At 38.0% G+C, this 27010-nt stretch overlaps 1 protein-coding gene across 4 annotated transcripts in view; it reads right to left on the reverse strand.

The window, feature by feature from the left end:
* Positions 1-3983: 3983 nt before the first annotated feature.
* The window catches only part of SUGCT (succinyl-CoA:glutarate-CoA transferase), a 317512-nt gene continuing 294485 nt past the window's right edge, over positions 3984-27010 (reverse strand). For 2 of the 4 annotated variants that reach the window (XM_083856373.1, XM_083856369.1), the window contains one exon: positions 3984-4323. In XM_083856373.1, the coding sequence (XP_083712499.1) occupies positions 4160-4323 (164 nt within the window). In that variant the 3' untranslated portion in view covers positions 3984-4159. Of the gene's footprint in view, positions 4324-25099; positions 25202-27010 lie in introns of all 4 variants that reach the window. The other 2 variants (XR_014589484.1, XR_014589485.1) reach the window with 2 other exon arrangements.

Consider the following 27010-nt stretch of genomic DNA (forward strand, 5'->3'; position numbering starts at 1 on the left):
CAGTTAAGAAAAGTACTGTATCTGGCACTATTTAATGTCACTGACATGAAATGTGAGCAGCTGTGCCAGCATTCCTGAACTCTGAAAGTACTTTACCTTTCCTCTGTCTTTTGGAAATTAAATCCTTTTTAATATGTTTTGAGGAAATAGATACGTTTTAGTACAGTGCTGCTATGTTAGGAAGGTCAAAGGATTAACTGTGTCTTGTCACCAAGTTAGTAAAAGAAATCAAGATCATTTTAATCACAGAGCTGCCTATCTGCCTTTCATCTCCAGGTTCACCAGGGTTGAGGATTTACAGTGCTCTTTCTAGAGTGGCAGAGCTATAAGGCAATTTAACGAAAATGCTCTCTCCAGTTTTTGAGTACACATGCACACTCCCTGGAAGAACTATTTCTGACTGCTACTTTAGCCACAACATATTGTCACTAGACATGTTTGGGACAAGCTTTAATCTCTGAAGAAGCAAGACCAAAACTCTGATTAGCATAATCAGTCATCAATCTATTTCAAAGAATCTAGAAAAAAGGATTTTCAAATTTTGTATGTAAGTCAAGGATAGGGATGTTTTCCCTTTTTCTCTCTCTCTTTTTTTTTTTTTTTTTTTAATATTAAAAGATTAAAAAATGACAAAATAACATTTTTATTTTGATTTTATAGACTTGAGAAGAAAAAGAGCCTTTCCTTCTCTTCATCATAATTAAGTGGTTCTCTTTAACAGACCATTTTTCATAACAATATGGCTTCACTGGCCTTTGCACATTTGCTGATCACTGCTGAGGCTGGTGAGCTTCTGATAGTTAGTAGATTGTTCCTCCTGGCCACTAATGAAAAAACACCAATTTTGTATGTCACCTCCAGGGCACTCATTGCAGACAAGAATGCAAGGACTTCCCAAGTGCATGGGAAGATTCTGGGGAAGAGTTACCAGGAACAAGATCCATGCAGAAGTAAGAAAAATCCATTACTGTCCATTTAACTGTTATTTGATTGGATTTTTCTTTTGATGCACTAAAATATCCCTCAGTGAGATCCTCAGGCTATGCAAAATCCTCCTGACTCTGCCTGACCAGTTTTGCAGTCTTCCGGGCAATTTATACTCGGACTAGAGCTTTACTAGCTTGCATGAAAAAGAAAGGAAGACAGTTATATGAGGAGGGCTGGGGAAATTTTTTTGATAGTGAAGATAATACAAGAACAATGGGATCCTCCAATGCAGACAACAGAGCCAAAGTGGCCATGGACCATGGCATCAAGAACAGAAGCCAGAATGGAAAGCTCCTTTTCCAATGATAGCTAAAGCCCCCTGGCAAACACCTATAAGTAGATTCAGTTTGTAACTAGACAACAGGTGTGTCCTGTACCACTCTTTTGCTTTTGGGGGCTTTTTCTTCAATTTTTTTTAATACAGTCATGTATAAATCAAGTCAAATTAAAGCAATTACCACACACACTCTCACATCATGGCAGCACCAGAAGATTCTTTTCCAATTTAAGCAGAGAAAAACAAATATTTATTTCCAGAGGCAGCTGTGTATAGTCATCACAAACTACATTTCTTCCTCGAAAATGGAGGGATCACAGTTTATGAGTTTCAGAATCCCATGTGATGGCTGATTCCAAGTTTTGAGGTACAAGAGAAAACCATTTTGAAATTACAATATTGCCAAAATGCAACTGAGCTCTAGAAACACTCATGAAGATTCTTGGGAAGAGTGCAGTAAATTTCTTTATGAATATTTTTTCTGCATTTATTTGTTCATTTTTAAAGGCAATATGCTTTAAAAAGTTTAAATATTATCATGGTAATTATTTAAGTGTCTTCTAAATCATCCAAAACCAAAAGACCAAACATTATGAAAGGGTAAAACTTCATGATCAGATGTTGGAAGCTGTTGGAAGGACTTTCTAGCTTCCAGACACCCACCTATTTAAAGGCTTCCATTTATTTCTCACTTAAAGAGTAAGCATCAGTCTTCGTGTGAGTCTTTGACTTAAACACTGAGAAATGGTATCTGGATTGCTCCTGTTGCAGTAGTTATTGGAGGTGAGACAAAATAACGTCTCAATTATCCCTTTAGCCATTTGACTGTCAACACAACAAACTGCAAAGGAAAAACAGTAATGAAAAAAAGAAAGGGAAACACTGTTTGCGTGTGAACTCTGCACAAAATACTTTATGGAGTTTAAAGCCCAATATTCAGCTTATTTAAACCAGCATTACTATGTTAAAGTTAAAGCAGCTCTGCCAATTTACTGTAGCTAAGGATGTGGTGATTAGCTATTTCCGTTGCTTGGAAAAGCACAGGAAAAAACTTGATTTTTTTTTAAATCCTTTAACAAAACTGAGCAATATTTTACTAGACATTGTGTATGTGATTCTTAGAAATGTGAAGAAAAAACCCTTTGGAAAGTAAACCTAGAAAATTTATTTCTGAATATTACTGACAGCTTTCTTCATTAGTAAACAAAGTTTAGTTCAATATCAGATCATCCATTTTATATGAAGTGGAATTCAAACGTCTGCTTTTCTCATTAAAAAGGGGATGTTCCCCTTAGATTAAAAGGAAGGTGGACTATATCAAAACCTCTTCCAATTCAGTTTCAGTTCTTCCCCTATGGTGTCCCAATTCTCAGTTCTGACTTATTTCTATATTTATTTTAGAAGTCACTCTTCCAGGATCTCATGATGTCTTTAGCACATGGATGGAGTATGGTGTTCGGTGCCAGGAATGCAGTGCAGAAAAAAAAAGAAAAATTAAAAGAACTCAAAAACCAGAGAAAACAAGCAAAAAAAATGAGTGAAAACACTGGGCTTCAAAAATGAGCAACCACAGTGGGGGTCCACTGCAAGCTGATTATGTAATAATAACCTCATTTCTTCCCCCAGAAGGTAACGCAGAGTTGTGAAGTTCAAATGTAGTACAGAGGATTTGGTTGTTAGAGTGGAAAAAAAGTGACAAGCTAGTTATAATGTCAGGCCTGTTTCTGATACTTTGAGAGAAACATGGATATTGTGTGTTGAGTGTTGATTTTAGTTTTATTCAGTTCTAGGAATAGAAAGGCTTTGCCTTGCTATCAGTGTGCACACAACAAAGGTTAAACCCTTCCCATACACTGAGTTTACTTTAGCTGTAAATTATATACTGTCACAGAGGAGCCTGGGATGTCTTCTGTGAGTAAAGAACTGGTTTATAGACAAAAAATGGCTCTCTAATCTTTTCCTTACTATGTCTCATGGATCAAATTCTTCCACCTTCTTCCACTGCATGGTGCCTTACTCTCAAGAGCAACCCTACTGAAGGATACAGTATGACAAAATTTGAGGAAGATCTGTCAACTCTCACAATGTTTAAATCATGGGGGTTGGACTGAGTCAAAAGTGGGTACAGATTTCAACCTGCGCTTTCTCCATAATGAAGATGGTTTGGATGGTAACTAGAGTCCGATTTAGGGATCAGTACCTACCCACAGAACCAGACTGAGCTATCTGGAAAGTTTTGGTATTGGACATTCAGCATGTAGTTCTCTGTGAACGAGTGTTTAATGAAGAGTACTACCCTGAGCCTTTCTGAATAAAATTACAGAAGACTATTGAACCATACTTTGTCTCTCAGCTGGTCTTGGAAAAGGAATTTTTGATAACTGAAGAACTGTGACAATTTGAGCTTCTTTCTGCTAACACATTGAGATTGCCATGACTATGCAATGTAATATAAAGACAAAATAATAAAATAATTTTATATTAAAATACAAAGCAGCTTTCTGTGAGTGGATAGTCTAGTATACAGAATTTAAAGGTTCTGCTTCTTTTCACTAACATCATGTCTTTCCGGGGACAAATGTTTAGGCAATTACAGTAATTATGATATGGACTCCATTTTCCATGTGAAATGAGTAGTCACACAGGACTGTATAATTACATGTATTCCCAGCCCCAGCCCCAGCCCCCCCCAGTAAATCTTTCACTCAGACAGCATGAGATTGTTTCTTTGATTTGTTTATTATTTACATCACTGTCAAAATCATACAAACACACGTGGAAGAAAATTGGAAATTAAATTACGTGTTCTCTTTGAGTCCCATTAGGGAAACTGAAGGGAGCAAAGAGAGGACAAAATAATGTGAACTCAGTGCGAAGGAATGTAGCTAATGTTCCTTATCTGACCTCATGCTGAGCCACAGCACCAGTGCGAAGCAGCTCTTCTATAGCGTCATCCTCATACCCCAGCATGCTCTTCAGTATCTCCACTGTGTGCTGTCCAACAAGGGGAGGGGGTTTTGGATGTGACATAGCAAATTCACTGTATCTGACACCTGGTCCTGAGAAAAGAAAACAAAATCAAATAGGAGGCAAATTATTTTCCAGAGTACCAATATTTATATCGAATTGTCTGTGTTAGTTTAAAGGAAAGTACCTCAAAGTACCCCATTTTCACACCAGTTCTAATCGCAGCCCTTATCATAGAAATGTTATACTCTGAAATTACAGACTAAAAAAAGATTCCAGTTTGCAATAATATACCAATAAGCCAGTTTTAAATAGTTCACTCAAATGCAGAATTGCTGGATAATCACCAGTTTTAAGAAAGTCTTCTACTTTTTTCCAGTGATATATATACCAGGGTGCTTTGACTCATTATATCACCATCTTCCACTCTCTGCTACCTGAACAGCAATGCTCAGCCCACTCAGGATGCGATGCAGAAATCCCACATTTCTACAACACAATGCAGCATAAGCATAAGGACACCATGAAATGTCATGTTAGCACACTTTTACTGATGTCATAGCAGTGCACAGACAATGGGTAGCACCATCTCCAGTTGGCAGCAGCTCAAGTAACTCTGTAGTGTGCTCCATTTTCCTGCAGTGACACAGAACTGACAGCACGCATAGACATGGTATTTCCCAGCTTGGTTTACTTTTTTTTTTGTCAAAACTACAAGTAGCAATAGCCATAATAAAATCAACAATGATTTATTTGCTCTAGTAGAAATAATTTCAAAAGTGAAAATCTGGAAGCTGGCAATGATATGAAGATGTCTGTGTCTTCTATTGCAGGAAGTCAGATCTCACGTTTAGTGATGCTCTGTAGTGAACTGATTGCAGTGTAGTTCCCTGCAGAGAAGTAGCTATACCCCTACTACTGGACTCAGAAAGGAGAATGAGCCACAAATTTACACTGGGATCAGAAGTGAGGTACGTACTCAGCACAGGCATAGAAAGATTACCTGCCTCATAGAGTAAGAGACAATAATAGTTTCCTTAACTGCTAATTGAAAACTCTTCTTTAACACAAAACTGAAAAACCTTTGATCCTATTGGCAAAAGGATTCCTCTATTAATAGTAATGGCTTTTATTACATATTAAAAAGAATTTACAAAAAAGGTTGTATTTCATTCTATTTTTGCCTGTGAAACTACAGCTTTACTTCAAAATGCAAAGAAATACAAAGGACATTTCAAATGCCAGAACAATGTTTGTTTTATTTCTGAAGAAATAGAATACTGACCAACAAGGGAAGCAAACAACAGCATGAACTGATAAATTTACTACATGAAGCTACTACTTATTTGAGGAGAGATACTGACAAAGGTCAGTCAGGATGCCAAAACATGACATTTTGTTGTTTTTTGCCAGTCTTCATGAACTGTAATCAACTGTTTAATACAGTAAAGTATCCACCTCTGGGAAAGACAAAATAAGACAAAAGGTGCCTAGAAAAATATTTTTTTTCCAAGATGATTTGGTACATTTCTGATAAGTATGCTCCTGGAAGAAGTAAGGGTTGAACTTGATGATCTTAAAGGTCTTTTCCAACCCAGATGATTCCAGGATTCTACATATGGCCTCTGAGTTTAAAAAGGAAAGTAGCTAGAATTAGGGAACTGCAGACCAAATAATTTAACTTCAAGTTCCATTCAATACTGGAAAAAATATTCACGATGAAAATACTTAGCAGATGAGTAACAGCCAGCATGTACCTCTTAAGAACAAATAGTGTATGTGGTCTAGATACAGAAGTTTAGTTACTTAGACACTCTTTAGAGACACAGGTAAATGAGTAAACCCGGCCAGGTGAATTGTGATCACCAGTGTTTCTCCATCAAGGAAAGGGTGGACAAGCACCCTAGATGGGGAGCTTTATCATCCAGACATCAGGTCAGGTGAGAGGACCCTCTGTTATGGTTTAACTCCAACCAGCAGCCAAGCCCTACACAGCCACTTCCTCACTCCCGCACCACTGGGGTCAGAAAGACAATCAGAACAGGTAAAAGTAGAAAATTCACATGTTGAGATAAAGACAGGGAAAGTAAAAGCATGGCACACAAACAACAAGAATTCTCTTCTTCCCATGGGCAGGCAGGTGTTTAGCCACTTCCAGGAGAGCAGGGCCATGGAAGAGTGACTTGGGAAGACAAATGCCAACATTCCAAAAATCCCCCACAGTCATCCTTCTTTACCCCGCTTTATATACTGAGCTTGATGTCATACAATCTGGAATGTCACTTTGGTCAGTTGTGGTCACCTGTCCTGCTCATGTCTTCTCCCAACCTCCCATGTGCCCCCAGTACTACCAGTGTGGCAATATGAGAAGCAGGAAAGGCTTTATGAAAGCCCTGCTCAACAATTAGGAAAAAAAAAATCTCTATATTATCAATCATGTATTCAGCACAAATCTGAAACACAGTCCCATACCAGCCACTGTAAAGAAAATTGCCTCTACCCCAGACAATACCAGCACACCCTTCAACCAGTAGGACACCAAATCAAGATTTGACTTTCAGAAAAAATTCTCTGCTATTCTCCATAAACTGACTAAAGAAACAAGGACTAGATAACCCCAAAGCCAGGTGCAATACTGAGAGGGAAATCATATTCAGAGAATTGCTTCTTGGGATCTCTAAAACAGAACATTTTAAGTGAGCTCCAGAGGAATCTGTTCAGCATGAAGCACCTATCAATTTTTTTTTACCTGGATGGCTGATGGAACTTAGATCTTACCTGCTCAGCTTTCTGAGGACTTCAGAAGTTAAAACTTTCTGTGAAGCACATTTCACAATGACCTGGCTACATTGGAGAAATGATCTGATAAAAGAGGGTGAAATTCAATACCGTCAAGGGGAAGGAATTATGTTTCATTACATAAATAAAGGGCAGGGGACAAACAGGAAAGTAGGAATTGTGAGGGGTTATTCTAGATCACAAATTGAAGATGAGTCAACAACATCATACTGTTGCAAAAAAGGCAAGCATCATACAGGGGTGTACAAACAAGAGAGATGCCTGCAGGACACATGAAATAATCTTTTTGCTCTAGTTAGAGCTGGCAAGTCACAGCTGGAGCAGTGTCTGTTGTGGGGCCCCCACTGCACAGCCATCTGGAACACCTGAGAGCTTCCACAAGACAGCAACTGAAAATTTCACAGCAAACATGACAGATTGAACCAAATGGGATCATGGAATTAGAGAAAGGCTAGAGAAAAACACTTTCAAAACTGTTTTCAAAAAATGTAAAGAAACCCCACACCCCACCACTACCACTAAAATAAACCCTAACCCCACACTCCCCCCAAAATCCATGCAAACTTCCTGGAAGGAGGAAAGAAATCCTTTTTCATGTCCATGATGAGAAATACTTGACTTAAATTGCAACAGAGGAAACTGTAGGAAACAAAAAATAAACTTTTGTAATGGTAGGGGTAGCAAAATGCTGAAACAAGCCATGGGAGGAGGCTGTGGAGTTTGTATCAATCCAGTCTTTAGGAAGGAGATTTATTCTAGAATAGTTGATCCCCCTGGAGCTGATGGAATAGATCTCTCACAGACCCTTTCACCCACTAATATCTGTCCCTTTCACCCACTATAAAATGAAAGCTAATAAACAGTTCACATAATGGATAAGTTTTCTATTAACTTGTTCCTCTGATTCTAATAATTTCAAACACACTGAGTCCAATTTTCAGAGGAAACCTTCAGTGAGAGATCAGTAAATTTTAAACGGAAAGGTGACATCACTAGGCAATATTTGTATTAATTCCTCTGCTTAGGAGTGAGTAGGAGCCCTAGGAGGACAGAACTGGCACTAATCCAAGCCACAGGAATGATCTCTGTGCCAACTGAAATGTTTGTGATGATAATTTCAAAATAAAAATGCCCTTTAGAGATTTATTAGTCTAGAAATTCAACATAGCCACAAAACTATTATGCAATTTTTATTAAAAAAAATATATATAAAGCAATTTTATTCCAGGTGTATGTATCTGGGAGCTCTTTACACCAAGAAATCAGCAGACCCTTAAAGTTTAGTAGCTAAAGACTTTTCATCTGCTTGTGCAAACTTTTGCTAACATAAAAATTGTGGATCTCAAAGCCTGAGAGTTTTTGCAGTGATATTGAAAGATGCAGAATAAAATATCTAAAGAGAGAAAACCAAAACTGACATTGTGTTCAACAGACAGAATGCTTCATGCTTCTCAAAGAAAATTAATCTTACAAACTAGAGCACGCTAGAAAATTGCACAGCAATTATAAAACTGATGTCTTCCTTGAGCTTTTATTGTTTGATGCATAATTCATCATGCTGCTTTTCACTTTGATAGAGTTATAAAGTTATCTGCATTCATTCAAAGGAGTTACTTGCTAATGATCCATCATTAACGATTCTCTGTTCTTTCCTTGTGTAACTTCTACTTGGCTTCTGTGTCAATTAGGAGGGTGCAAAGCTTGCCAGTCAGGCTTCAGCAATCCCACGCTCCTACTGAACAACGCTCCAGGAAAGCAACCAGCAGAATGCTATGCAAATGCTAATTAAACACAACTGCCTTATGAGGAAACCATCCCTAGAGGCAGAGAGAGGTGAACTGCTTTAATTAAGGTCAAAAGCATTTGCATGTGGGTGAGTTACAAGAGCCTTGCAGATGAAAACAGGCCTTTGCTGGGGTAGGAGCAGGGTGACTGGTGAGAGGGTGTAAGGTGGTGGTCACCTGTGCATCCATGCTGTCAGCAGGACACTATACTCCATTTAGGCATGAAGTTAAGGGGACATTTATTGTCACCCCAAAAAAGCAATGAAAGAATGAGTGGTAGCTCTAATTTACCTTTGTCCTGTTAAATTAAAAGGAGTCTGTTTCTCTTTTTGCTATGATCATCACTGCCAGAAAAGCAAAGAGCTCTTTCACCACGTTTAGATTCACAGTTAATATTTTATTATTATTATCATCATTTTGATTTTGACACGTTGCTAAAATACATGCTGTGCATACCACATAACCTACAAGAATTAATAGTGTGACAACAAATCAAAATTTTTATCAGTTGCAACCGCAATGACAATTGTACAAAGACATCTTGAACACTTGAACTGAGCCTAATCATAATAAATTATTTTTCTTTGGGGCCTATCTACTATGGCACTGCTAAGCATCACACTGAGCTATTAACTAAAGACATACCAAACACATTAAAGCAAAAGAGAAAAATGAGATAAAACCACAGAAACAGGTCCCAAGGAAGGATTCTGCAAGAATGAAATGCCTTTAAACATTCACCATAAACAGGTGAAATATACAGCAGTCTTTGGAACATCCCTGGGCATTGCTGAGATTTGGGACTGCAGAAGCAAAGTCAGTTTCACTCTACAAGCAGCAGAAATTAAAGTTGAATTTGAATAATATTAACTGTATAAAGCATATTATATAAAAGTGGATAAAGGTAATAACTTGGCTTTGTCCTGACAAATTGCAGTCCTGCAGCATTGTCAAGCAGTCACCAGATAGCACATTTTCTACAGTAGAGCATATTGAAGCAATATAACTCTCAAACTATGTAGAAAAAATCAGGACTGGGGACAACCAAGCTCAGGAGAAAAGTCACGATTATTTGTTGTTATTCAAGTGGGACAAGGGAAAAAAAAAGGGAAAAGTCGAGCTAGTGAATGTGTATACATTCTGCTTGAAACATATGATCTACTTTTGCAAAAAAAAGAGCAATGAGAAACACAGCACCACTTGTTTGTTAGTTCTACCCTACCATACAGGGTATTCTATACAGATGTAGAGGAATCACATGAAAACAAACATTATTTGGTTTGCATTGTAAGTTTTTGGCTAGAGGGGCAACTTCTGGCAGGCACCAGAAATTTTCCCTATGTCCAATGATGCCAATGCCATCCAGCTCCAAGACAGATGGCCTGCTGAACAAGGCCAAGCCAGTCAGGGGCAGTGCTAGTAGATCTGGGGGTACATATTTAAGAAGGGGAACAAAACCTGCAGAACAGCAACCAGAAGACAGAAATCATAATGTGTGAGAGAAATAGCTCTGCAGATGCCAAGGACAGAGAGGAAGGAGGGGGAAGAGGTGCTCCAGGTATCAGAGCAGAGATTCCCTTGCAGCCTGTAGTGAAGACGATGGGGATGCTGCTGTGCCCCTGAAGCCCATTGGGGTCCATGGTGAAGCAGAGACCAATCTGCAGCCTCTGGGGGACCCCAAGCCAGAGCAGGTGGATGCCTGAAGGAGGCTGTGACCCCATTGGAAACCCACACTGGAGCAGGCCCCCAGTGGGACCGGGGGACTGGTGGAGAGAGGAGCCCATGCTGGAGCAGGTTTGCTGGCAGGACCTGTGACTCTCCTGATATCCACACTGTAGCAGACTGTTTGAAGGACTTCAAACCATGGAAGGGTTGTAGCAGTTCATGAAGAACTGCAGCCTTTGGGAAGGACTCATGTTGGAAGAGTTGGTAGAGGACTGTATCCCATGAAGAGAACTCCATGTGTGAGTCACACATAGAGTGTGAGTCCTGCCACTAAGGAGGAAGGAGCAGCAGAAATTTGTGAAGGACTGTTCACAAAACCCCATTCCCCACCCTCCAGCACCACTGTGGGAGAGAAGGTAGAGAACTGGGAGTAAAGTTAAGGCCAGGAAGAAGTGAAGGGTAGGGGGAAGGTGTGCTTAAAATATAGTTTTATTTCTCAATATCCTACTGTGACTTGATTGGAAATAGATTAATTATTCCCCAAGTTGAGTTTGTTTTGCTCATGACACCGAATTTTTTGTGTCCTTATCTCAACCCCTTCCCTTGACCAGCAGAGGAGGTAAGTGCTAGAGCAGCTTTGTCAGGCAGCTGGTGTCAAGCCACCACACAAACCAAACATGTATGCTTCTTTCAATAACACGGTGTTGCTACACAGCAGTTTTGCAATTCCAATGAAATATCATCAACAGTTAAGAATGATGGCCCAGAGCCAACATATTTGCACGCAGATCCCTTATATGCTACAGGTCAAGTGTTTTGGAGCATGCAATCAGTTGGTTATGAAACTGGCCTGAAGGAGATCAGCACAAAAGAAGCAACAATTTTTAAGGCAATGAAAAGGAAAGCAATACAAAATAAGTCCATGAGAGCAGCTTCATGGCTACTATGAAGAACATATGTGTGTTGGAAATTATGTGTGCAGGGATATATATGAGGAGTAGACCAGGGCAACTGCATTTTGAGTGTATGGTTTCTTCCCATTTGTCCCAGCCATGACTTCTGTCAATCTATTACTCCCAATTGAGAAGAGGGTGTGCCCAAGCACACAGCAGAGCACAGCTTGGCTACACCACTTTTCACCAGGCTTTTTCCACTTGATAAAACTCATAGCAGAAAATTACACAAGATAGAAAAGCTCAATATAAAGTACTTGCTAGTATGAGTAGTGCACACAGGCTTCAAAGTAAGCTCCAGGATTAATGACATGCTCCATCCTAACTGGAAAATTCTCATATTTTTCTTTTTCTTACCATAGATCTGAAAGTTTAGGAGCTTGGGAGATTTTTTGGGAATCTATTCAACTGCTGGGAAAAATATTTTTTTTTTACATTACATTAGAGCAGGTGATTTACCTTTTAAGAACAACTCAAACTGGAAAAAAGTAACTAAGGAAATAATAACATTCAAAGTCCTGCTCCTCCTTCCTTACTGTTGGTTCTACTTCCTCCCCCACTTAGAGCACAGTCATACAAAATGCTCACTTGGCATTCACCACACCTGTGGTGGAAAACTTTTGCAGGATTAGTAGGAATCAATAACTGAGACTGGAGAGGATGGACAAACTTACAAATGGTAGTTAAAAAAAAAAAAAAAAAAAAAGTAAACCTTGTTCTAGTTGCCACAGAAACACACATATAAATCATCAGTAAATCATACTAAACAGTAAAATTGGTATGGCCACAAATAGTGTCAATACTACATATCTACAAGCCACTTTTTCTCATTTGGACAATTCTGACTTCTGTGAAAGAGGTGTGAGGACAGTTCAACTGCACACAAGTCAAGAATTTTAAAACAGAAGCATTGTGAGAAGAATGACTTGACAGGCAGAGTGCAAATACATATTATCTGTGATAGCCATGATGAGTGTTTAAAAATGAGACCACTTTTAAACCAACACTTAGGCATTCAAAGCATCCCTACACAATTCTGAAAATCCTTTGCCAAGTACATTTATAAAAGTACTTTCACATCTGAAGCTGCATATAAAGAAATGCATTAAAAACCATTTTATGTATTTCCTATCAACCAACTTCCTAGATATAATCAGTGTAAATACCACTCAACATTTATATGACTCTTTACTTTTTCAGAGACACAATACTAACTGCTAGAGAAAAGGAAATAATTTATCAGTCATTCTGGTTGCATATTTGAGAGTAATCCCCACAATTTTGCAATCCAAGTAACATAATTTTGTGATAGGACTCTTGGCACCCAAAAGCTTTTAAGAAAGTTACAGTATGGTGGTGTCTATTCTTCCCACCTGCATCACCTCGCAAAGCTGAAAATTTGACCCAACTTTTTGTATAGACTCACGTGGTTCCACTCCTTCCTGAAACCCCCAAAGACCTCAAGAGAATATTTAAAGACAGGAAGGAAGACAACCAGTAAGGATACCCAGAGTTAGCAATTTTAAAGAAGCATAAATTCCCTGGGCAATAATCTGTGGCTCCATTTCCTAAGGAAACAAGTTTATGTGTCTGTGCTGTCTTTCTAATCATCTGTTTGTCTGCCTTGTCCCTGCCACACACAGTAACTTCTGAATCTGTCAATCTTGACATAAGTGTAGAAATCCCAAGATAAATAAAATTCTGAACAGTGTTGTGAAAAATGGCAACTGCTGAAGGACAGGTGCCCAAATTACTGCCCTGATGACATTAAAAAAAAACCCAAAGAATGCAGCTGTTATGTATTCTGTTTGGCGGCAAATGGCTTACCAGTAAGTACAGACACAGCTCTGTCTGATGCATCTAGCACATCCTGTACTCCTCCGGGGAGACAAGGCTTAAAGGACATGAGGATAGTTCAGATTATCATAAGGACTACACATAAAGTTTATCAAGAATATAAATTTGAAGGAAAATGATACTTAGTTCCAGAACTTCTTCTAAGTATCTTTTCTACAGTACTTGGAAGGTGTGTTCCAGGGGTTTTTATTGTTCTTGCAGGAAGCAGCTGAAGAACTATGTGGCAAAGAGGAGTTACTGGGAGAAACCCTGCAAAACTCCAAAAGGAAAATCCTGCAGGCATAAGCCTAAACTATTGAAAATCCAAGCTAAAAACATAATTCATCTTAAGTTATAACCTAATCAATACAAAATGCAATATATAATCCCACCACAGGATGCTTGTTAATCACAGGCTGTGTAGCTAATTCAGAAATTACAGAGTGAAGCTGAACTTGAACTACACAGGAGGTCAGATCATAGTATGATCACAATGGTCATTTCTAAGCAAAAAAAGTATGAATTTCTGAAATGCCCATGGTGGTTCCACGCACCAGGGCTATGGTTAAAAATGGTCTATATGAATCCCCTGTGACACTTACAAGGTCAAGCCACATTTAGTTTTGTGTTGCATATTTACTGTAAGCCCAAAGGCCTTAGCTGCTGTATCATATGGAGAGTAATTAGAGAGAACTGTGCTTACATGCATGGAACAATAAAAATAAAAATGCTTCCTAAAATGAGCCTCTTGTAAGGACAGAATATTGCTTAGTTGCAAAACACTCACATGATCTGGAAGGTGAATCATGCCCCCAGCTGAACAGGAAGGCAAGCAGCTCCTGGAGGCTCTCCTACTGAGCTTGGTGAAAACTATTTCCAAGCCCCATGCCTTGTGGTTAGAGTGAGCCTGTGTGTTGGAATAAGACACACCAGCCAACCCAGAAAGTGTCTGTATCTCCTCAGTACACCAATTTGTCCTTTCCTGTGTCCTGTCTCCTGCTATAAGTTAGATTCTTTGGCTCTTCAGAGACCCAAAAAGTAATCCTCTTGGCCAGCTGTGCATCATCAGGAGGGAGTGGGAGCAGATGAGCTCTTCCTTGCAGATGAGCTTTTCCTTACTCTTTAGGCAACCAGCTGAAGCCCAGATACATGAAGCTGATAATTCAGGGATGCCAGACAACGCACACTGAAGGACATGCATAGTCTAATCCAAAGTCTGGGTATAATTTGTCTTGCTTACTCAAGGGGCACTTTTTCTGGATAGGAGGCTTTAAGCTTTCTCCAAACAAATGGTGAAAATAACTAAAAATTAAAAACATTTGGGCCTTCCATTAAGACAAATTCAAAAGAATACTCAGAAAGCTCTCACAATACTCACAAGCCTGATATTACAGCTCTAGGGAACACTTTTCTGTGGCCTGTCTTTTAAGTATTTCCCTAGTTATTTCTGTACCCTTCTGTAAGCCTAGACATCAGAACACAGGACAGATTGTTTTGCAGGAGATAAATAATTTTACTATGTCCCTTTTTTATGCCCCTAAAGAGCAAACGAGCTCTTTTCAGTGCACCTTGTAATGGGAATTATTAGAATGATTATTTTTCATGGCTCCCATCATGCTTCTTTAAGTCTCTTTTCAAAACCAGAGGTGTTTGTTGCACAGTTCTATTCTGGCATTCCTGTCTGATAGTATTAAACCCCACTGTAACATCTCCTTTGACAGCAATGGTTGGCAGCCAGAATAGAAAGTGAACTGGATGGCAAATGGTTTGTGGCAGGAGCAGTTTACCAGATTGCTCTGCTTAAGTTCTCTAACCTCACCACAACCCACTTGTGTATTACTACAGGTTACTTATTCATTTATATAGGATGATTAATGTCTTGCAACATCCACCTTAGCCCATCAAGTGAAAGAAGCTGAAAAATGAAAGCCTTCCTCAGTCCGCCTGTATCAGAACTGCTTTCAGTCACTTTTTAAGACTTTTACATTGATTAATTCTTTCCTCCACAATTCCTTGTTTTAGCCAAAGGCTTAACTCTCAGAAGGAGTATATGATTTTTAAAAGGCAAAGATTAGACATTTAGATAGATGTCAATTCATATGTCTGTTATGTGCTGTATGGATATTGCCACGCTCCTTTATTCTATATGTCTTTAGATTGTTCCTCTGTGGCCACAATACACAGGCATATAAACCTCCACACTCAGAAAATTCAACAGTCAGTTGATACTTTCTTGCCTGGTTGATGACCCACACAGAATAAGTATCTTCAGAGCGAGTATTAAAACAATAGGAAAAGCCATCAGTTGCAGCACAGCCAAGGAAATTCCGTTGGTTGAAATTCTTCAGCACAGACGAGAGCCAGGTAACTCTGTTTGAGCACCATGGAAATATGTGGAACTCAATTTTCAAGCAAGGCATCTATGATTAAGTAGGGCTGAGCACTGTGCACAGCCTGATCATTCTTCCAAAAGCTCTCCCACTTCACCCTCCATTTACTTCTGCTGTCCCCTGTGTTGCAGAATGAGGCCCCTTCTACTGCACAGGGACTTTCCCTGGCAAAGGAAGATGGGAAGGGATTTGATACTTTGTTTCGGATTACTTGAAGAACTGCAAATTACATTTTTAGCTCTTTTTGGGTAAGGTGCCCAGACTCCTTGAGGCATAGGCTACTAAAAATGCTGGCTGAGTTTTGAAAAGCTCTGTGAAATCTGGGATGATTCTTTGAGTGTCATACTCGAGACATCTTTAAAGGGGCCCAGTTTCCAGTAAAAGCTTAGGATATTTGAAAATCTTCCCCTTTCAGGATGCCTCAATTAGACTGTGCAGAGACATCTGGTATTCAAAGTAGACACGAAGAGAGAGTATCTTTCCTTGAGCTGAGGAAAGTAAAATTCTAGACTTATAACTCCTCTCAGCCATTTCTTTTTTTTTTTTTTTTTTTTTTTTTTCCAATTTCATATTTAAAAGAAATCATCAGGGTAATCTTAAATTCTTTAAATGGAAGCAGTTTGCTTAAATCAGAGTCTGTAAATGGGGTTGGAGAGAGAGCCCACTGCAGATTAGGCTGGGTTTTTCCATTGATTTGTAATTTGTAAGTGACAACTTGATAATTCTGTCTCAGTGTGGAGGGCTGGGAACAGTTTTTCTTGCTTTCCATTGTCTGTTGCCAATCCCTGACATGTGATATTCAACTCAACTTCTTACAAATATCAAAGCAGTATGGGCAGTAGAAACAACCATGTCAAACTAAACAGCCTTCAGTATGGTTTTGGTTCCGCGGGTGTGCCAGCGCGAGCGTGTGAATGTCACTTAAGTATAGGCTGGTTCTCTATCAAACTTCTTGTGGTTTCTAACATTTGGCAGCCTTTATTCCATCAGAAGGATTTCAGTTTTGTGTTCTACCCTACAGTGGGCAAAAGAGTCAGAAATCATCTCTCCTCCTCCGCAAAGACTAGAGCAGGATTAACAACCAGAAATTTAAGTCAGACACACCCATGAAGAGGAATGAGGCACAAGGTTAGGAAGCCATCCAAAGAATGGTTGCCTACCTCCTCACTAAACTAAATTGAACTAAAGTCTCTTTTTGCTCAAGAAGACAACTGAGAAGCTGAGGAATAAAAATTAAAATCAAATTGAAACCAGCCATGCTTAACCAATACCTCACCTTAAATGTGAACAGATTAGTTTCATAAAATATTTCCCCATTCTCTCTTTTTCTTTCTCTTAATACTTTGACTGTTTCCTTCAGTTGGCCTTTAGATTGCAAAGCAAAATACTTTTACTGACATGGTTTTTAATTTTGAAGCCCAAATCTTAAGCAGCAGGTGCTTAGTTTTAATGGAGTTTTTCCATCACCAAATGTCTGGGATCATCAGTTGCACTTCCCTCCTACACAGCCCCTCACCTTTTATCCTTTGCCATTTGTTTTTGTGGATTTTCATTTAATGTATTTCTTCTGCTTTCAGCAATCTGCTTTTTCACTGCAAACCTTTCAAGCACTCTTCTTTATTTTACCTCATACAATTGGCAAGTGCTGTCTCCTAAAAATCCATATAAAATATGAAAGGCCTTGCTGCCTCTGGTCTTGCTATCTCTGACTTAATTTTCAGTAATGCTGTGTCTCCTTTACACTGCACTGGCAATTTGAAGGGGCCTTAGACTGGTTGTAAATATTTGCACCACAGGAACAATTGCATTTTTATTGCCAAAGATTCTACTGCTTCTCTGCACACACACACACACACACACACACACACACACACACGACCCACAAACCAAAATTAAAATAAATAAATAAATAAATAAATAAAGCAAGAAACAAAAAGAACAACAAAAAAATCAACTTTTATCACAATAACAGTTGGGTTTAGTTCATATAATTACTTTGAGCAAGTCTGTGTGTGGGCACATTTGTCCATACTAACGGGTTTCCTTTCCATTTAATTTTAGTTTTTTTGGTTGATTTGCTTTTAGTCAATTTTCTCTCATAATTTCCTTTTTTTGAGGTCATGTAAATTATTTTTTACAGGCCTAATCTTAAGGAAAATCCAAGGAAAAAGCATCCATACTCAGGCTGCAGTAGCATATATAAAAGCATGGATTAAAAGTAGCTGTGTCAATGGCAGTTTGTTGAAACAATAGGATTCACATAATGACACTGGAGCTGGAGATGCTGAATAAGTGAATGCCTGCTCTGCCATGGTGCTGGTAGATTGCTCCTGAACACGGAATTTAATGAAGTCTAATCATCACTCTAAACATCAGATTACAATTCCAGTATGAGGAACTGATTCCTTCTATCCAGAAATACCTTTTCAAAGTCTGTGTTTTAGTTAGTCTTTCAATTTTATTTGTATTTGACTATAAAAGAACAGTTTATTTTTTTATTTGCCTTTCTACTTCTTATCAGATACAGTTACCTATCAGTATATAGCTCTTGTCTAAAAAGAAATTAAATGCTGCAGAAATGACCAGAACCTTATTTGCTAATAACTTTTACACAGATTTGACTGAAAACTCTGTCTTTTAAAATATGAACTTGCATTGTGCAGCAGTAAATCACAAGGGCTCCCATAGGTTTCCCATAACTAAATTTTAATTGAGCTTTCCATTCCTAACAAGGCAGCCCAATTTCAGAAAGCCATACTAGCCACTTCCTAATCCACAAAGCTCAGAGGCTATCTTCAATACTGAGCATACAAAAATGTTTAATACTAACACAAATACCTTTCATAGATTATTCTGATTCTCAGGGTGATTTCTAAGCCAGCTGTTCTCAGACTGATTCAATGTGCAGATTTAATTTTAAACCAGAGTAATTCCCTAGTTACCTGCCCTATAACTAGATCTTACAGGTGTAGGGCCTGTTTGTAATGTTTGTTCATCTAGTTGCAGGGAAAAAATCATAAAATCAAATAATTTGTGTAGCTTTCTTGGATTCTAATGTGTTCTTCCTAACTTTCAGATAGTATATCAACAGAAGAATGCCAGGAATTACTTCATGCTTTATATATGTACCTGTTACAGATTATGTTCATTAATTTCAAAGCAGATGCTATTTTTGTTTAAAGGAATCCTTAATGGTACACTTTTTAAACATACAGCATGTATGTATTACATTCTGGCAAGAAAAAATGCTTGCTATGGGATAGAAAGATTTAAATCTACTTTGATTATAGATCTATTACAGTTTTGTTCTTTTCCACATAACTAGTGTCATTAGTTTCCAGCTCCTCCCAAAGCTTATTCTCTGTAGGGCAATTTTGATAGAGAAACAACACCAAGTACAAAGTAAAATGATGAAAATACATGAAACTCATCAGAAGAAACTAATCATCATCTAATAGTAAGGTCAACCATAGTACAGACTATTGAGCTGGGAATTCAAACAATTGGATTTTAACTGATCAAATCTGTGATCACAGGCAAGTCATACTCCATTGCCATATCTTTGTATTTCCTGTACAGTTGTGATAGATTTGTCTATTTAGATTATGAAATGTTAGGAACTCCAGTCACTGCTTACTATTTGTTTATACAGTGACTGAGAGAATGGCCTCACTTTGTATTGGAATGAAACACAATAATTTCCTTATATTCTGTCTCCCAGAGATGCTTCAGAGGAATATGAACCACTGTCCCAAGTTATATCTGATAAATTGCGCATTACTCTGTGGTGAGAAAGATTTCTTTCTAATCCAAAATACATCTGTCTTTCCATGCTGCAAGTGATATTTTCTGGGCAGAGAGCATACTAATTGCAGGATTAAATTCTTAGCTAACTCTTGGGTGGAAACAGTTTCCCATAATGTGGTAGAAAACACATGTTGGCCTCCGTCTGCAAACTCTTGAATATCATAGCCCTGATCTTGATCGGGATATTTAGGTACTCTATTGAACTATGTCTGCACAATATAATGCAATTAAAATTAAATAATGACTAGCTATCAGAAAGTATTATTGAGATTTTAGTGGCTCCAGTACTGCTTAGCATGGCTTAGTTACTCTTTGAAGGCAGAGACAATTGTGATGAATGTAATGAATTCGGCACCTCCTTCAAATAAATAGAACACAAACTTAGAACTGAAAAACAACCTGAGATTTCTGCTAAGCCTCTTAGGATCATTTTAACGTTACAAAGACACAGAGGTTTGAAACTTTTAAAATTTAAAGTATACCTTTGCATATAATATTTTCTGTAATATTTCTCATTTCTGTGGATGTACACATTATATACTATTCCCAAAGGTGAATGACTGACACTGCTGATATGACACAGATCCCATTGGCAAGCCTCTAGAACCAGCTGGCCCCCAGCATCTTTTCTTCCCATGGGTATGTAGAGCAGGCAGATACCAGACTGCCAAACACAAATGTGGAGGAAGTATTTCAGAAATTATTCTACATACAGCTCATCTTCTTAGGGCTGTCCAGTCAAAAGACATCTTGCTAACAAAATACTAAAATCCCCATATTGTTAAAATGTACTGAAAATGCTGGAGGTAAACACACTTTTCAAAAAAAGCTAGATTGTTTGATGAAGTTACTTGTTGTTTCAATCTAATTTTTGTGGTTGTGGTTGCAGTGCTAACACAAGCAGTACCATTTAATCAAGAGTTCTCTATTTTGAAATACTGAAGCAAATCCCTATGCCAGAAAGCATTAGTAAATCCAAGAGCAAAGTTAGCTTGTGAAGGAGGTGAAAGGAGTTGGATCAGGTGTGCAGTGGGTTGTGGCAAGAAATGTTCTTTATACTCAGGATATCACAAAAACAGATTTGTGTTTGGGAAAACACAACTCTTCTAGAGAACGGGATTAAATATTCTAGAGGAGAAGATAATGACTCCCATCTTTATCTTCTAATCCCAGCACTTTCTAACTCCTCTCTGCCCTTATGCTAAGGTGGCCTCACCAATCACGTGTTACTACAGAGAAGTCTGCCTTTCCAGCTAAGCCATTTCCATATTTCTCTGCTTGGCACTACTCTTTGGCCACGTTTGCCAGCTATAACCACACGTGGACAAACCTTCTCCCTTTCACAGAGACTATAAAAGCTAACATAAAAGCAGAAAAACATTCATAATGTCTTAGTACATAAGACCAGTCTCTGAAAATGGTTAAAAGTAGATGCTCTTGAAGGCATGAGAGAATACAGGAGGAACAGCCAATATTTCCCCATGACAGTTTTACAGCCTCTAGCAACTCACCATCTAGCTCCAGTATCCCACCCTCTTCTTATCCATACTGCCCCATTTTTCCCAAATCCCTCTCCCTGGTCTCCTATTTACCAATGCCTATTTAAACATCTTGAGGTTAATCAACACAAGGAACTTAATACACCATGAGATAATCTATCCCATATAGCTCAATTACTCATCAACTTTTAATGCTCTTTTTTGTTCCCAAATCCCACAATTCCCCACAGTATTTTCCACTGAAGCCTAAACCTTATTCTCACTTGCTCCTTTTTCCACTCCTTCTCCAAAACCTTTTACTGACCTTAAATATAGAATACTCTAAATGTCTGCTATTCCTCACTATTTACATTTTCCTGTTTGTTCATTAATCAATGTACTCCCTCATCTATTTCTTCCATAAAGCTGGCCAGTTGCACATCTTACACTGAAAGTAATGCTTGAGACAAAGGTTAGCAAGTGTTTCTGACTAAATTGACCACATTTGTTGAATTCTTCTTCTGGATATTTTAGATCTCTGCAGCTGAGATTTATCCTTAATGTTAAGCCAAGTAACCCCACTTTGCAGCGTGCACTTCACCAACATGTTTGAAGCAGGTGTGGGAAAATTCAGCACAGCACTAATGATTCCTAAAAGCGCTAACAGAACCTCAATTCATGATGAAAGATGTAATGCCAATTTAATACATAGAGAGAACTTTTTATAATTTTTGCCTGGGTCATCCAGTCTTCTTTAGAGGCTGACCACAAACCAAATGAAACTGGAATCAGATCAAGAAATCAAATACAGTGGACTTGTTTCATTTTACATTATTTTGAACTTTCAGGGAAACCATACCATTTATGTACATGCAACAGCAATCTTAGAGCACCACTGACTTCTGTATCAGATATGAGAAACAGCCTTTCTTGTCAGGGGAATCCAAATGCTGTTTCCTTGAGTGACTCAAAGGAAAAACTTGGCCAATGCATCTTTATTCATGCTCCTAGGTCAACCAAGAGGAGTTGACTCTTTTATGTAAAAAGTCTACATAGTCAGCTTCATGAGCACAGCACTGCAACAGACTAATCCAGGAGAGCAAATGCTTCCTCTCCATCTTTATTCTCAACCAGCTTTGACTAATAACATGACTAGAGAGAAATAAGACCACAGTTTTCACAAATGACTGCGTAGGAGCTCAGGATGCTTTTACTATTAGATCTGACCTGATTGTGGTAGCCCTAATTGAAAGAAATTGCACTCTCTGAAGCTCAGTTCTTAATATAGCTTCAAATGGGTAACCAAAATCAAAAAACCAAATCACTTATCAACATTGAAAAGTTTGTCCCAATTAGTATTTTTGTGCTCCAGATGATCTCTTTTGTAAAGACTTATGAATCCTTTTGAAAATATTATACAATATCAGTCTGAATTATCTTAAAATAATTGTTCTGTTCAGAGAACACATCTGATTTATATGGCGTATTTCCCATGACACGTGGAAAATGCTGTTGAAATCTATAGCAAACAACAGCATGCAGATAATCCGTACATCTGTATACAAGCAAACACACAAGTTTCACAGAAGATGCTCACATTGGATGTTTATAGATTGACAAAGACATAAAGGAATATTCTGATTTTTAAAAAATTATTTTTAATGAAAGCAGTGATGATTTCCTTAATTCCACTCATACTAACTCATATTTTACAATTAATTCCACCCATACTAACTTATATTTTACAACAAGTACAGTTTTTGGTGGAGCTCAGATCTGAGTTTTTAAATTAAGCTTTGACTCTCGCTATCCACATTTAAAGACCATAAACAGTGACGCTTTGAAATAAAAGATTTAGAACCAGATTCAAGAAATATTTAGTCATTTAAGCATAGTGTAAAATCAATTTAAAGGATTGTAAAAAATAACTTAGGAACCAACATATTTTGGTAAATCTTGCCTTTCATTTCTTTGAGTACAGAAATAAGGCCCCTTTCTGAGAGGCCACAAACTGATAATGTCAGGAAAGTAAATCACTGATGACTTAAAATCCTTTATTTGTGGTCGAGATAAAAATGTTAATGAATAGCACAAATAATGTGCTATTTTCATTTCAATCTAGTACCAAGTTGAAAATAACCTTTCAGGGAGAAACTGCAGCTAAAAGAAAGTTCTTAAGAAAGGAAGGAAAAAGAAAGGGGGAACGAGAAAGCAACTGTATCTATGGAAAAATAATGGAAGAAAATGCTATTATAATTTAGGAGAAGTGCTTATGTTCATCCACATCTGAATTCTCATCCAGATACATCAAAATCAATGGTAATAACAGTGACATGACCATGTGGAAAAATTCCTTGACTGCACTATAGTACGGTAGCATAGGAATGGGAATACATTGAAATCAACATCTTTCCAAGATCTGGAAATTTTAAATTAAGTGGTATAAACAGTGAAGGTCTATTAGGAGACTGATCTTCAAGGTGTACTGGTATTATATAGATGTATTCACACTTGCATTTACAATGAGATGATTGCAAGATAGATAGATAGATATAGATATTGATATAGATATAGATATATACAGCAAACATACAGTCACTTCCATTTTTAAGACACTAAGATTCTCGGGTGCTTGCTGTCCACATGGAGGATATTAACAACATGGTTTCAGGTTGCTACCTTCTCAAAAAAATCTGATTCTTATCAAATAACATCTTTGACATTCCCAGTACAAATCTGATGGGGAGCAACCATTAGATAGAAACATAAAATTCTAGCACTCACTTGCTATACAGCTTTACATAAAGCAGTTACTCTTTGTGATTGTGATCCACCAAACCATTTCAGCATCTGCTTAAACAACCCAGCCTCCTCAGCTGCAATGAGTGATGATCCTATTTGATGACTTAACTCTTAGGTTATTGTGAAGGTCTCAGTAACACTAGCATAGAGAGAGGAAGTTTTTAGAGCAGCTACAGCATTATAACTAATATGACCAATAAAATTTCCTCTAGAACAACAATAAACTTGTTATATGATCCATGCCAATCTGCCTGGCTGCAACAGGCTTGAGAATTTTACACTTAGTGAGTACCTTCCCTTCATGGTATGTGTCTTACTTAGCCCTACTCTTCATACTGACCACAGTCTGGCTAGGCATGCCATTGGCTCATTTGCACTGGTATATCCTGTTTCCTTTCCAAAACAAACTAGGGCAGGTGAGAGCAAGGTGCAATGAGAATGCAAACCACAGAGAGTGGGGATGTTTAGCCAGCCACATCTGTGAGCTGTGAATGTCCCTGGGTTGCAGAGAACAGGCTCTTAGAGATCAGACATAAAGAGCAGGAGAAGAGGCAGTGATAAACCAGAGCCTGGAACAAGTCATTTCTCCTCTGCAGGGGAGAAAGAATGACTCAATGATGAGTATGTATTCAAGGACAAGGAACTCAGTAATTGTGACCTTAGGGAAATTGCTCTTTGTCCCTGTGAAATGGGGATAACAGTTCTTAAGTGGTTCCCAAGATGAGGTTTATGATTTTATCTGTTGCTTTGATGAAATAATAATAGATCCATTAAAGTATCTTAGGCAAAACAGACCTGTATTTTGCAATTAGGTTTATGCAAAAAAATGTTTAACATTGCTACAAATGAAAAGCCAAACTTATTTTTAAATTTTGTATGAATAAAAGTAATTACTACTTGTGACAAAGATAAAATAGACTGCTATGATTACTAAGGACATACTGCAATACCAGAATGGACACTTCCTTGCTTCTTTCAAAGAGAAAAGCAAGGTCATTTTGAGCATTTTGCCCAGGCATTAGCTTTCTCCTATGGAGAAGAATTTCTAAGAAAAACCAGAACTTTATTACCAATACTGACTGAAAGTGCCAAATTATTTAGAGACATGTGAAACTGCTATCTTTTTGATGAAGGTACCTAGTCAGGAATGTGCCTAGTACCTGCCTATTAGATCAGAACAGAGTCCTTGAGGTGATTTTATGCAAGTAGCTTACAACTGCTTTCAGATGGATATGATTTAATAACTTTGAGAAAAGATTTTTGGCAATTCAGATCTCAATGGCTGTATTTTTGTCATACATGATAATGATCTAATCATCATGTTTCAATTAACACCTCTTACAGCACAACTTACTGTCCTTGTCTCAGTTTCCTCTCAACATACAGATGGCAGATTCTGAAAAGGATCAAATATTATGCAGTCTTCCAAAGAACACCTTGTACAAAGGATGAGATACTGAAAGCAAAGAAAATGAACCTTCATTTTAGCAGTGCGCCTTTAAGGAATAAATAACAAAGGCTAAAACAGCAACAGGAAACTTTTCCAAACTGGTTATGTTTAGCTGTTCTAATTCTGTATACTGCCCCAAAGAATTTGAATACTCATTGAAACCAAGGACCTTCTGTTACATAGGGAGACATAAAACATAATCCCATTGACTGTAAGCAAGTAACTTCCAAGAGATTAGCTAGAGCGATTTATTTGCAACAGGTTTGCTGCAATAATAACTTTTCAAGTTACAAACAAGTACACATTTGTCTTTTGCAAAACAGTTTCACTTCATTTTCTATCAGAGGGCCACCAATCCTTTGTGCCAGGATTTCATAAAATTAATAAATCTACCATAAATAAATCTTCCATAATCTTTGCTGCTTTTACTGACAAATGTAATAAACTACAGGATGCAAAACCCTGCAAGTCTACTGGGATTCATTTTCTTTTTTTTTCCTTGACAAGCTTTACAGAGTAGCACTTCTGAGACATGCTCATGTGCTGTAAACCTAATCCTTAGCAATTTCCCCTTTTCCCAAATAATCCAAATATTTTATGAATAGTGAAGGATTTCCTCTATCAGACAAGACTTGTTGTTTGTTTTGGGTTTTCTTCCCTATGTGAGTTCTTCTCAAGGAAATGCACTTTGAAATGATTGGATGTTCTCAGGCAGATTTTCAAAAGATACACTCCTAAGAAAACAGGTAAAACTTGACTAAAAAGGAGGTATTCTACAGTTTAAAGAGAACTGAGAAGAAATGAGAGAGAGAACTGAGAGAACTGAGACAAAACCTGATGGGACCTACAACCAAGGGAGTCTTTCTAACCCTCTCACAGGAGGCATTTCAGTGCCACTTTTTATGCTTTTATCTCTGCAAAAGATTTGCCTTTTTTGTTGTTGCAAATCACACATAGATTGATTTTTCAGCACTGATGAGCCAGTGAGGTCACAGAGGCTCCTAATATTTTCTGTCCCTAGACCTCCCCAAAATCTGGGTGATGCCCATCACTCCATCTGTAAGAGAAGGTGTTGTGTTTCTCATAGAACAATCATGCTTCTGCAGCCAGGCCTGCACCTCTGCCTCTGACCCCATCCTTTGCCTCCTGTAATTTTAGTTGGCAAGTGTGTTAGTGCACACACATTGGCCTACAGCAATGGGATGTCAAGTAATCTTGTGGAAACAATGCCAACACAATGGAAATCAAACTACACTATAGCATTGATCCATCTGCTAAAAAACTCTGATTTTTTTGCTATAGAAAGAGTAGTCTGAAATACAGCTCTTCAGCAAAAAGCACACTGATTCTTATCACCTTCCTCTTACACCACATAATGGCTCTAGTCACAACTTTACCTTATCCTTCTGCTGCAGAGAGACACCCTTGATTTGCTTGGGAAGTGGGGAATAGGGCATTGTAAGCACAACTATTCCATTATTTCTTGTTTATTCTGAAAGGACCAATAAAGGGATAAATGCAAATCTTGGCTGGAACAGCTGTAACAAAAAAAAGTTGAGTATGTTTTTTGATAGTTGGTCACCTTCAGGAAGTTCTTAGTTTAAAACTACCTCTTCATCAAGAAGACAGATTGCTTAAAATTTCTTTAAACTGACAAGAAACACTTAAGAAATTAACCAAATTGAAACAATTTTCATTTTGCTACGTATCCAGCTCCAAATTAAATATTACAGGAGCACTGAAAATCTGAAGAAAATGCCCCATGAGGCATAGAAAACAATTAGTGGGCAAAAAAGGAGGCACTGGTATTCAGTG

This window comes from Zosterops lateralis, assembly GCF_965231275.1.
Source record: "Zosterops lateralis genome assembly, chromosome: 1".
NCBI classification, from domain to species: domain Eukaryota; kingdom Metazoa; phylum Chordata; class Aves; order Passeriformes; family Zosteropidae; genus Zosterops; species Zosterops lateralis.